The following is a 12,158-nucleotide window of genomic DNA, read 5'->3' on the forward strand; positions in this document are numbered from 1 at the left end:
GTCGATATGGAGAATTTCTGAGCAACCAATCACAGTTCTGTGGTTATTTAAAAAATTACTAGAAAGTAACAAGAAATTACTGTCTGTCTCCCGCCCAATTTAGGGATTCTTTGCGACTGTCAACCTATGTATCGATGAAGCAGAGTCGGTTTGTTGGCTAAATATTTGTCGTGTTTGATGAGTGAAAAACCGCCTTCCCTATTTTCTTTTATCTGTAAATGAGACGTAAACGATAGACACGTTTTATTTCTCTTTGCATCATGTATATTAAACAGGTAATGCGGATAAAATCATGATATTCCAATTTTCCGCGGTTCTTTTCATGAACTGCGCTTCACTTGATGCTTTCTGTGTTTTTTCATTCAGACATGTGAAATCGTTGAATTACATGGATATTATCGTCGAGAGATTTGATATAATTATAGATTACTTTGAATTATAAATTATTGTTGACTCTTGGAGAGTGTTTCATTTAAAATATCGATACTTTGTTATTACAACCCTGTGATGAGATTAGCGACATTAGTTTAGAATAGTCTGATGTCACGCTCATACATTGTTGATTTATGTTAAAACAGGTGATTATTCAAGGATTTAAGTCTTATCGTGAACAGACAATTGTCGAACCTTTCGATCCAAGGCACAATGTAGTAGGTAAATATCTGGAAATTTCATGTAATTATACAAAATCAATATACATATATATATATTGATTATATATTGTAACACTTAATATTTTTTGCGCAAGTTGGCAGAAACGGCTCTGGCAAGAGTAACTTCATTTATGCGATTCAATTTGTCCTGAGCGATGAATTCTCCCATCTTAGACCTGAACAGAGGCAAGCGCTGCTGCATGAAGGAACTGGGCCTCGTGTTATATCTGCTCACGTAGAGATCATATTTGACAATGCTGATGGGAGATTACCGGTAAAGTTTTATTAAAGTACTTTAAATATTATTAAAGCACAAATATTATATATGACTCTTTGTTTCTTTCTTCACAGATTGATAAAGATGAAGTTTATTTGAGACGAGTGATTGGTTCGAAGAAGGATCAATATTTTCTTAACAAAAAGATAGTAACGAGGAACGATGTAATGAATTTATTAGAGTCAGCAGGATTTTCTAGATCTAATCCTTATTACATTGTGAAGCAGGGAAAGGTTTGTTGATGTAGTGTATATTTATATTTATCTGCAGTTACATAATTATAACATCTCACAACAATTGTTTTTAGATAAATCAAATGGCAACAGCACCAGATTCACAAAGATTAAAATTATTAAGAGAAGTAGCAGGTACTAGAGTATATGATGATAAAAGGGAAGAATCAAAGTCCATTTTGAAAGAAACAGAAGGAAAACTAGAGAAAATTGAAGATTTTTTACGAACTATAGGTAAAAATTAAAATTAAAAATTACAATATAGGACAACGAATTAAAAAAATAATTTAAAAAATTGTTATTACAGAGGAGCGTTTAAAGACACTCGAAGAAGAGAAAGAGGAATTGAAAGAGTATCAATTCTGGGACAAACAACGTCGTTGTTTGGAATATACTATCCACGAACGCGAACTCAAGGAAAATAAAAAGAAACTAGACGACCTCGAGAAGTCTAGGGCGAATAGCGGAGCCGAACAGGCGAGATTGGGAGCAGAAGCAAAAACTGCGCAAGAGATGGTACGTGCAGCTACAAAAAGACTAAAGGAAGCAAAAAAGGAAGTACAGACTGCTAAAGAAGAGAGAGATACTCTTAGGTAAAATTCCACACAAATATTATTGCATATACTATCAATAAGAATATAATGGAGAATAATTTACGAATATATTTATATAATACAGTGCAGAGCAACAGCAGTTATTAAAAGAAAAGAACAAATTGACTTTTACTATCAATGATTTACTGGAAGAAGTAAAAGGTGATAATGACAGCAGAAAACGCGCTCAACAAGAATTGGAAAAGTTAAAATCTAATATTAATGAAAAGGAAAAAGAACTAAGCGATCTTAAACCACAAGTAAGAAAATTCAAATATTAAACATTAATTAAGACAACAGATGTGTATATTAATTAAAAATATGTTTATTTCAGTATGATCAAATGAAACGAAGAGAGGAAGAGTGTTTACGAGAATTACAATTAAAAGAGCAGAAACGTAAAGAATTGTATGCTAAACAAGGTCGTGGCAGTCAATTCACTACTAAGGTACAAAAATTACAAAAAAAAATAATTAGAGAAAAATATCTTATATAAAGACATTTTAGTAAATTGTTTTAATCTATTACAGGATGAAAGAGATAAATGGATTCAAAATGAACTTAAACAGCTCACCAAACAGATAAAGGATAAAGAGGACCATCAGAAAAAAATTAGCGAGGATTTAAAACGCGATGGCGAGAAACAGATTGCTCTGGAAAAGAAGATAGGAGATCACACACGCGAGATGGAACGACAACGTACATCAATAGATGATCATAACAAGCAGTATTACGAACTCACTAAATCGAAGGATCAGTGTCAAGCGACTCGAAAAGAACAGTACGTTTTTACTTGATTATAAGATTGTTTTAAAAATAGTGTAGTTATAAAAAGACAATCTTTAATTTTAAATAAATTTCTTAAATTTACAAGATAAATGCATTTATTTACAGATATCGGCAAGAGAGTGTATTGCAATTGAATTTATCTGGTCTAAAGGAAGATTTAGCGAAAGCGGATCAAAGCTTAAGATCCATGGCTGGTAAACCTATTTTGAATGGCAGGGATAGTGTTCGCAAAGTACTAGATACTTTCCGGTATGATTTATCTTTTATGATACATACGATATGAAACTTTTAAAAAGAACATTCTTGAACAGTTCTTTTAAGATCTTATATATCAACATACATATCATATTACATGTACATATACTTAATATCTTTGATTTTATAGAGAACGGGCAGATATGGCTCATGAAGTAAGCAGTTATTACGGGCCTGTAATTGAGAATTTTAATTGCGAGAAGAGCGTTTATATGGCTGTTGAAGTGACTGCTGGAAACCGATTGTTTCATCATATTGTGGAAACTGACAAATTTGGCACAAAGATCTTAAAAGAAATGAACAATCAGCGGTTGCCAGGAGAAGTTACTTTCATGCCTCTAAATAGACTTCATGTGAAGGATATCGATTATCCACAAACTTCTGATGCTATACCCATGATTTCCAAATTGAATTATGATCCTAAATTTGATAAGGCATTAAGGTAAAAGTACATACAAGATAAAAATCATTAAATCAAAACTTTCTCTATTTCTTTTTTGTTTTTGTGATATATATAGGTATTGATTTGATTTGATACATTATTAATTTTATTTTTGTGTACAGATATATATTTGGGAAAACTTTAATCTGTCGTAATCTGGAAGCAGCTACTACTTTGGCACGAGATTCTGGTTTAGATTGTGTTACATTAGAAGGAGATCAAGTATCATCCAAAGGCTCCTTAACTGGTGGTTATTTCAACACGCTCAGATCAAGACTTGAAATACAGAAAACCAGATCTGAATTAATGTCTCAAATTTCTACCCTCGAGACTCAATTAACGACGCTTAAGGATGAAATTAGAAAAGCGGATCAAAATATCAGTTCTTATGTTAGTGAAATGCAAAAGACCGAAACTAGAAATAGTAAAGCCAAGTAAGTGATTTAAAAGATATTCTATTACATATATAAAATTAGTAAGAATTTGGAATTTTCAAGATTAAAAGTTTTATTTAAATATCGATATTTAAATTCTATTTCATATTTTTATATTTAGTTATTGAAATAAATGTTAGATTTTTATCATACATTTTTCTTATTACAATCAATTAAACAATTTATTATTTACATAACAGAGATATATATGACAAAATGAAAGCGGAAATTCGCATTATGAAGGAAGAGTTGAGCGGGATTGAAAGATGTCGGACACCGAAAGAAAGGAGCCTCGCGCAGTGTCAATCAAGTTTAGAAGCGATGCGTGCGACTAAAGACGGCTTGGAGAGTGAATTACATCAGGAACTTATGGCGCATTTATCCGTCACTGATCAGCGTCAGGTGCGCATAAAAAAAAGAATTAAACATAATTGATCTTTTCGAAAAGATCATATTTCAAATGTACTTTTTCCTATTTTTGATTAAGATTTTAATTTTATTACGATATGATTATTTATAGGTGGATACTTTAAATGACGAGATAAGGCGTTTAACAAAGGAGAACAAGGAAGCATTTGCGAGGCGAATGCAATTGGAAGCAGAAAAGAATAAATTGGAAAATTTATTAACAAACAATTTAGTGAGAAGAAACGATGAGCTGGTTCAAGCTTTACAAGAGATATCTGTTGAAGATCGACAACGACAACTCGACTCGTCCAAGACTCAGTTGGCGGATATTGAAAAGAGATTAATGAAAGTAAACGAAGACATTAAAGGACAGAATGAAAAAGTGACTACTGCTACGAAGAAGGTAAGCATTTACAAATATCGTACAATAATCGCTTGTTATGTATAAATAAAATGTTTAATTGTTATATATTTAAGTAAAAACTATCCACAATTTTCATACTGTTGTGTGTTTAGCAAAAATCAGAGTCTAATGAAGTCGAAAAATGGAAATTGAAAGAAAAAGAAGCACAGGAGAAGATCGAAGCTGATGCAAAGGACTTTGAAAAATTAGCGAGTAAATTAAATATCTTGCAGCAAAAAATAGCGGAATGTACACAAAAAATTACTGAACTAGGTGCACTGCCGAGTCAAGAAATTTATAATAAGTTTAATAATATGTCCACAAAACTACTTTTTAAAGAAATGGAAAAAGCAAATAACCATTTAAAAAAATATAGGTGCGTTTTTTTATAATAAATTTGCTGTAACAAATTATTGAAACATTATTATTAGAAAATTTATTTAGTTAAATTAAGAATTGTCTCAATGTGTTTATATTTCTTGTTTTTATGTTTTAAATTTTTATATATTTTTTATATTGATTTTTTTCTAGCCATGTAAATAAAAAAGCCTTGGATCAATTCATGTCCTTCAGTGACCAGAAAGAAAGATTAGTGAAACGAAAGGAAGAATTAGATCGAGGTGATGAGAAAATAAAAGAACTCATGTCAGTTCTCGAACAACGCAAGTGCGAGGCGATACAATTTACGTTTAAGCAGGTACAGCTGTTTATATATAACTGTTTAAACAACTGTAGAACATCTATTTAAAGCTTGGTTTTTTTGCATGAAGAATTAATAGTAATATATTTAATTTTTCATAATAATCTATATAGTTTCAAGTACAGTTTTTTATATAACATTTTTTTTAAGGTGAGCAAATACTTCAGTGAAGTATTCAAGAAACTTGTACCTTCGGGACATGCACAATTAGTCATGAGAACTGCGGATGGCGACGAAGGAGATGATGGAACAGCGGAACCATCTGATTCTGATAGATTTATTGGCGTCGGTAAGAAAATAAATAAATATATAAATAATTTAAATATTTTTTCTCTCTCTGTAGCATGATGAAACAATTTTTTTAAATTAGTCTAGCAATATTTCATGTATGCAATAATTATATATACATATATATAATATAAATTATTTATGTAAATATTAGCTTGTGAATGCAACTAACAACTTTTATGATATACTAATTTGTTATTCTAGGTATAAGAGTGTCATTCACGGCACACAGAGGTGAAATGCGAGAGATGAATCAATTGTCTGGTGGACAAAAGTCGCTTGTAGCATTGGCCCTGATATTTGCAATTCAAAAATGCGATCCAGCACCATTTTATTTATTTGATGAAATCGATCAGGCATTGGATGCACAACATAGAAAGGCAGTAGCAGATATGATCCACGAGCTCAGTTCGGATGCGCAGTTCATTACTACGACTTTCAGGTAATATTTAATTTAATTAATTTTGATTTTAAAGAAAAAAGACATTTAGAAATTAAGAAATTTTAAAATTATCTTTTGCTGCTTTCAAAATGATTGAATTGTTAAACGTGAGGTAATATGAAAAATGTATTTGTTTCACAGACCGGAATTATTGCATCATGCGAATAAATTCTACGGGGTAAAGTTCAGAAATAAAGTTTCGCATGTTGAATGCGTGACGCAGGAAGAAGCCGCCGATTTTGTCGAGGACGACACAACACATGGTTAAAACATAGAAATATCTTATTCAGAAATTATCTCATGTATGAAATTATTTTTCAGTAATGAATATCAATGATTAATTTTTTATTTTAATTTTTTTTCATATTAGTGATTTTTATAAATTTGACATTTGAGATAATATATAAAGAAAAAGAAACAGAATTTATTTTTACGTTCAACATTTTTGAATTTGTATTATGTATGCAATATGCAAATTGTATGAATTAATAATGAAAGAAAGACTGTATATGTCGGTGTAGTATAATATATTATGAATTACATATTATATCACAAAGTTTATAAATAATATAAAATGTATAGCATAAATGACTGCATTTGATATTTGATTTTTCAAAAGATTATAAGGATATCACAAATATATATATATATTTGATTTAAAATTTTTATATATGTAGTTATTTTTTATATTATAAACTTTATAGGATATAAAGACTAACTAATAAGTATTATAATTGGTTTGCACGACGAAAAGTCGTGGAAATAACTATATTATTGTCTAAGATAGTTTTTAAAATAAATATGTAGAAAAGATGATAAGAAGAAAATGTTCCAAAGTAAAAGAGAGAAATTTGGTTTAAAAAGAGATTTATTTATTTGAAGCACTCTTGTCGTATTATTTGTTGCTTTAATCATGCTTCGCATTCATCATATATGATATAATTAATTTTAGATTAAAAACTAAGCAACCTTATTAAAATAAATGTTAGCTGGTGCTCATATACAGAAATAATTCCATTTTACTATTTTAAAGGATTAATGTTTTTTTAGATGACTTTTGTTCCTAAAATATAATAATTACACTATTTTGGTACTGATATTCATGGCTCAGCCATTGGATTATGCGAATTTTTTTATAAGTAAATATTACATATTTTAAGAATTCACACAGCTTCCCACAATTACACTTTTTTTTGTTTGCACAAAGAGTTTCACGTATATATGTATATATTAGTATACATATGATCACTATGACAAGTCTCGTAGTGCAAAAGTCATCGATGACACTAAAGGCCACTGTATTTGCACGAAAGGATGTGTACAACGTAACTTCTATTGCGAATGGCGCTTTGAACACAGATTTTAAGAGCAAGTTGATAAGTATCCCAATAGCTAATGTATCTGCAATACATGAATGCGAATGTCCTTAATATCAAAGGAACTTGATAGCAAAATTTCATTTCTTTTATTACAGCTATATGTATATGTTTTCAGTTCCTTACGTCTTCAATGGATAGCTATGAGACCAGATTCCAAAAGTTTTTGTAACTTTGCAGCTATATCAGGATTTTTCAAGTGACTACAAAAAGAAAAAAACATTATTAATATCCACATTAATAAGAGAAAGGAGATAAATTATTTTGGAAAGAATATATTACTTCCTAATTTTCTCTGATAGGAAGATATTAGAATATATGTATTATTTTTCAATAATTTGTGTATTTTTAAGAATTAATATTAAATTATTTTAATAAAAAAAAAAATACACACAAAATAAATACAAAATTTTTTCCAAAACGAATGATTAAATGATAAATTAAGTAATATCTAAATCAATAGATATACTTACTCTTGTAAAGCTCTTGGATCTTGTTGCATTTGTTCTAAGATCATCCTCATGGCCGGATCTCGCAATATACTTTGGACTTCAGGATCCGCCATCGCTCTTTTTCTGACCTCTTCTGGATTGGAACTAGCTGATACCGCGCAAGAACGATAGCCCTCCAACGCTTCGCTGTTTTGTGGATCCAACTCCAGAGCCTTCTGATACGCCGTCAAAGCTTTCCCCTGCTGCTGCATGGCTTGCAGAATCTTTCCTTTTCTAATCCAACCCTTGATGAACCTTGGATCCAGCTCAACGACCTTCTCGCAGTCCTTCAGGCCGAGATCGAACGCCGCCAATTTGGTGTAACAAGCCGCTCTATTACTATAATATTTAGGATCGTCCGGGTTCCTTAGAATCGCCTCGGAATAATGCTTTATAGCCGCGGGATAGTCACCGTCTTTGTACTTTTGATTACCGAGTTCCTTCTCCTCTTCCGCTTTCACTGGGTCAACATAGGCTTTTCTCTCCTCTTCCTTGATTCTTTTATCTATATCTGACAATAAAGTCTTAATTTCCGGCGTTCTGTGCTCGGACATGGACTTTTCATAATACACTTTGGCCTGCTTCCAATTCTCCATCTTCTTGTAAGCGTGGCCGATTCTCGTGAACGCTTTAGCTATTAATTTGAAATCCGCTCTGTTTTCTCTACCGACCTCGATTGCTTTCTCGCACTGTGCGATACATTTCTGATACTCCTTCTGCTCGAAGTACACCGCCGCTATATTTAGCAGATAAACGATCTCTGTCGAGTCTAATTCTACGGCCTTGTTGTAATGTTGCAGAGCCTCCTCGAAACATTTCTTCTTATAAGCTTCGTTACCCAGTTTCTTTTCCTCTAAAGCTTTTCTCTTCTCGGGTGGAAGATTGTCCTCCTCCTTCTTCTCTGGCTTCGGTTCTGGTTTGGGTTTCGGCGGTTCCGGTGGATTCATCGGTTCAGTCTCCATAGGCTCGTCCATAAATTCATTCCTCATGAGCACCCCAATAGTATTGAACACTCTAGGGTCCTGGAGCTTGGTACTGATAACCTGTGGATTGGCTCGCAGCTCCTGCAATAGCTTCAGATAGTCAGGGTCGGCCAGGTATTTTCTCGTTGTGGGATCAGCCGCTAGCTTCTCATATATATGCGGCGAGTTGAAGGGATTCGCTGCAGCGGCTGTTCTCTGAGCTCTTACTTCGGCGATGGAGTTCTTGAGTTGCTCGTTGTTGGGATCCAACTGTAGACCCTTCTGGTAAGCCTTGATGGATTGGTTGTACATGCCTAGGTACGCCAGAGCGCTACCCTTGCGCGAGTAGCCCTTTCCCCAATCCGGCTTCAAACTGATGGTCTTCTCCGCATCCTCCAACGCCTCCTGATACTTGGCGGCTTTCGCGTAAGCCGCCGAGCGATTGCTGTAGAGGACGTGATTACTGCTGTCCAGGCCGATCGCTTCTGTGTAATGCTTGATGGCTTCATCAAATTTACCTTCTTGCAAAGCAACATTGCCGCTCTCCTTCAGCGAAGCCACCTGCAAAGCGATAGGTTTAAGTACTTAAGTTTTTGAAGAATATACATTATATTGCAAATATTATCTAAAAATTGTAGAATGCCTTTGATCACCAATCTATGGATATCAAGTTTAGTTTATAGTTGTTATTTACTTTTAATTTAGCTCCATTATTTTTCTATTATGATTCCTATGAAAGAAAGAAGTAAACAAAGTAAGATGTGTCTTCCAAGGGGAAGTTTAGGGTTCAAGAGGATTATCGAAGATCAAGAGAATAAATTTATTAGTGTCTTGGAGGTTCAATACTCCAGTTTTTAAGGAATATAAATTATGTATAATATATATTGTAAATGTCATCTAAAAAATGAAGAATCTCTTTGATCACCAATCTATGGATAATATCAAGGGGTTAGTTTATAGTTGTTATTCATTTTTAATTTCGCCCCATTATTTTTCTGTTACGATTTCAACGATAAAAAGGAGTAAACAAAGTAAGACGTGTTCCGAGGAGAAGTTTAAGATTCAGGAAGATTATCGAAGGTCAAGGAAATGAATTTATTTGTCAGGAGAAGCGTCCTCGAGGAAACACGATGCTTACACATTTTTTTCTTTCTCCCTCGTTATTCTCGTTCGAAAAATTCACAGCTGTTCGCATTTACCTTATCAGCCATTGTTGTGTCCACGAATGCAAACGATATTCCGTTATCTTCGGCTCCTCGTGCTAGAAAGACACGATTCTTAGGATACGATGACTCGTGCGAATCTTCGCCTTCGCGAATCTTCTCTCGTGGTGTATTATATTATATTCACTCGCGTGTGCCGGCGCTGATCTCGGAAGGCTCTGGAAACAGAAATGAACGAGTAGCGACCTCTCTGCGATTTATCGCAACTAGAACGCGACACGTTGCTCCCTTCGATAATTAAAAAGAGATTATATTTTTTTTTCTTACATGATAAAGAATTATATCTTGTCAAATAAAATAAAAAAATGAATACAAAATTTTATATATAATTTATTACATATTTTTTTGATAATTCTTCTCGTCCGAAATATTTCTCCTTGTTATACAATATATATATATATATATATATATATATATATATATATATATGTGTTATTAATATAAATATATTATTAGAATAATTATTTATAAAATAAAATAAATATTTATAAAAGAATAAATATTTATAGAATTACTATTCTGCTATAGAAAGCAATTAAGAAAAGAGTTTCTATAGAAAACAAGAAAAGATATATATATAGAATATAAGAAATATAAAATATATATATATATATATATATACTATAAATATAGAAAAAAATGTGTATATATATATATGTGTATGTGTATTTGTATCATGTGTATATGTATGTAGATAATTATGCAAACGAACGTTCTAGCATGCTTGACATTGAAAATTAGCATGTATATTAATGTTTTCTTATAACACAAAAACATTTAAAAAATTCAACGCTTTTTGTCTCAAGTTAAAAATAAAGAGAGATTAAACTTTAACAATAAACGTGATATCAAAAATGTGACTATCAAAAATGATATCAGTCATCAATAAACCGTTGCGTACAATACATTTCTTTGTAATTGTTAATGAGAATTTGTGTTAAGACACAAAACTGCGAGAAAATCTGAATAATATCATGTCAGAAATTTTTTGCACATTACATAAAATATGTATAATTACGTAAAATATATTATGTTATGTAAAATATAAAATGCATTTCATTCTCTTAATATTAATAAAGATGATTCTCGGATAACATTATACTTATATAATCTCTGTATTTACGTTCAATTACGTTCGCGTTAATTAACGTTAATCGCACTCTATTCCAAAAATAATATATAGTTTCAATAGTTTCATATGTCTTTCATTTTTTAAATGACAAAACATATTTCTCAGAAATTTTTCGCGCTAATCATCACGTGCTATCATTATATACAAATATTATTATTTGTCTATAAATAAATTAAAATACAATATATTATAATAAATTAAAGTACAATATATCTAATCGGAAAAAATATAACAGATGTGTTTCTCGCACTTTTTATAGCGACACAAACACTTCACTCTCAAGTCGATTCACATATAATTTTTCGAGAGCCAGATACTTTCTTTTTCAAGAACGCGAACTATAATTACTCTGTGCTTATGGAGGCTCAGACGAAAGAGATTTCATTTCTCCCGACATCCAAATATACCCCAAAACCTGCACAGGGATTCTCCTCTCTATCCTCTTCTCTCTCTCTTTCTCTGTAGCTCAAACTCCCTCAAAAAGGAATAAGTTCACGCGAGCTTCTTGGAATGCCTAGACTATTACACGAAACTCGAAATAACACAGCGCGACCGGTCTTTGCTCTACATTTTTACGTCGCTATTTCTGATTTAACCGCGTTGTTTCATTTGCGTCTAACGCTTCTAAAAAATACATCATTACGTCTGTGTGTTGTCGCACAAGTTGTATAATATATATTTTTCTATATTAATAAATACAATAATTCTAATAATATCTATATTAACATATGTTTTTTGTATAACGGGGAAAAATATTTTGGACGCGAAAAGTTAACAAAATATATTGAATATTGTATATAAAATATTTCGTATATTCATTTCTCCCTTATATATATTTTTTATTTTATAAAATATTAGATATTATTAATAGAAATAATATTTAATAGTAACTACTAGAGAATTCAAAATTGAGATTGATATTTTCTTCGACCAAAACCTGGCATGTAATTTGAATGTTCCTTTATTAATTAAAACAACGTTTCGACCATTAAATTTTTTTAGTCTTTGTCAAGTGTTTTTAATAATAATTCACTTGACTGTGTGTCCTTATGACATT

General features: G+C 31.7%; 2 protein-coding genes across 3 annotated transcripts; one reads left to right on the forward strand and one right to left on the reverse strand.

The window, feature by feature from the left end:
- Positions 1–124: 124 nt before the first annotated feature.
- Positions 125–6,780, forward strand: SMC3 (structural maintenance of chromosomes 3). Its single transcript, XM_085482283.1, has 19 exons — positions 125–275; positions 579–654; positions 749–927; positions 1,005–1,163; positions 1,238–1,397; positions 1,471–1,756; positions 1,842–2,016; positions 2,091–2,204; positions 2,287–2,537; positions 2,651–2,794; positions 2,931–3,242; positions 3,365–3,676; positions 3,877–4,078; positions 4,197–4,487; positions 4,601–4,863; positions 5,019–5,184; positions 5,338–5,476; positions 5,680–5,917; positions 6,059–6,780. The coding sequence occupies exons 1-19, from the start codon at positions 261–263 to the stop codon at positions 6,183–6,185; spliced, it is 3,609 nt and encodes a 1,202-aa protein (XP_085338409.1). The 5' UTR covers positions 125–260; the 3' UTR covers positions 6,186–6,780.
- Positions 6,768–10,127, reverse strand: Stip1 (Stress-induced phosphoprotein 1). 2 transcript variants are annotated; one of them, XM_029319824.2, is made up of 4 exons: positions 9,946–10,126; positions 7,767–9,307; positions 7,420–7,496; positions 6,768–7,318 (listed from the first exon to the last, which is right to left on the reverse strand). In XM_029319824.2, the coding sequence occupies exons 1-3, from the start codon at positions 9,955–9,957 to the stop codon at positions 7,424–7,426; spliced, it is 1,626 nt and encodes a 541-aa protein (XP_029175657.2). In that variant the 5' UTR covers positions 9,958–10,126; the 3' UTR covers positions 6,768–7,318; positions 7,420–7,423. The 2 variants fall into 2 exon arrangements, with proteins under 2 accessions (XP_029175657.2, XP_029175656.2); XM_029319823.2 differs by having other exon boundaries at positions 6,768–7,496; positions 9,946–10,127.
- Positions 10,128–12,158: the final 2,031 nt, after the last annotated feature.

Source organism: Nylanderia fulva, unplaced genomic scaffold (assembly GCF_048542155.1).
Source record: "Nylanderia fulva isolate GAGA-0341 unplaced genomic scaffold, ASM4854215v1 Scaffold20, whole genome shotgun sequence".
Taxonomy (NCBI): Eukaryota; Metazoa; Arthropoda; class Insecta; order Hymenoptera; family Formicidae; genus Nylanderia; species Nylanderia fulva.

Coding starts and splice junctions, on each gene's coding strand:
- Stip1 (XM_029319823.2), bottom strand. Junction 7,497..7,766: donor GATCCAAGAGCTTTACAAGA/GTAAGTATATCT, acceptor TTCTTTTTGTAG/TCACTTGAAAAATCCTGATA.
- SMC3 (XM_085482283.1), top strand. Junction 928..1,004: donor ATGCTGATGGGAGATTACCG/GTAAAGTTTTAT, acceptor CTTTCTTCACAG/ATTGATAAAGATGAAGTTTA. Junction 1,164..1,237: donor ACATTGTGAAGCAGGGAAAG/GTTTGTTGATGT, acceptor AATTGTTTTTAG/ATAAATCAAATGGCAACAGC.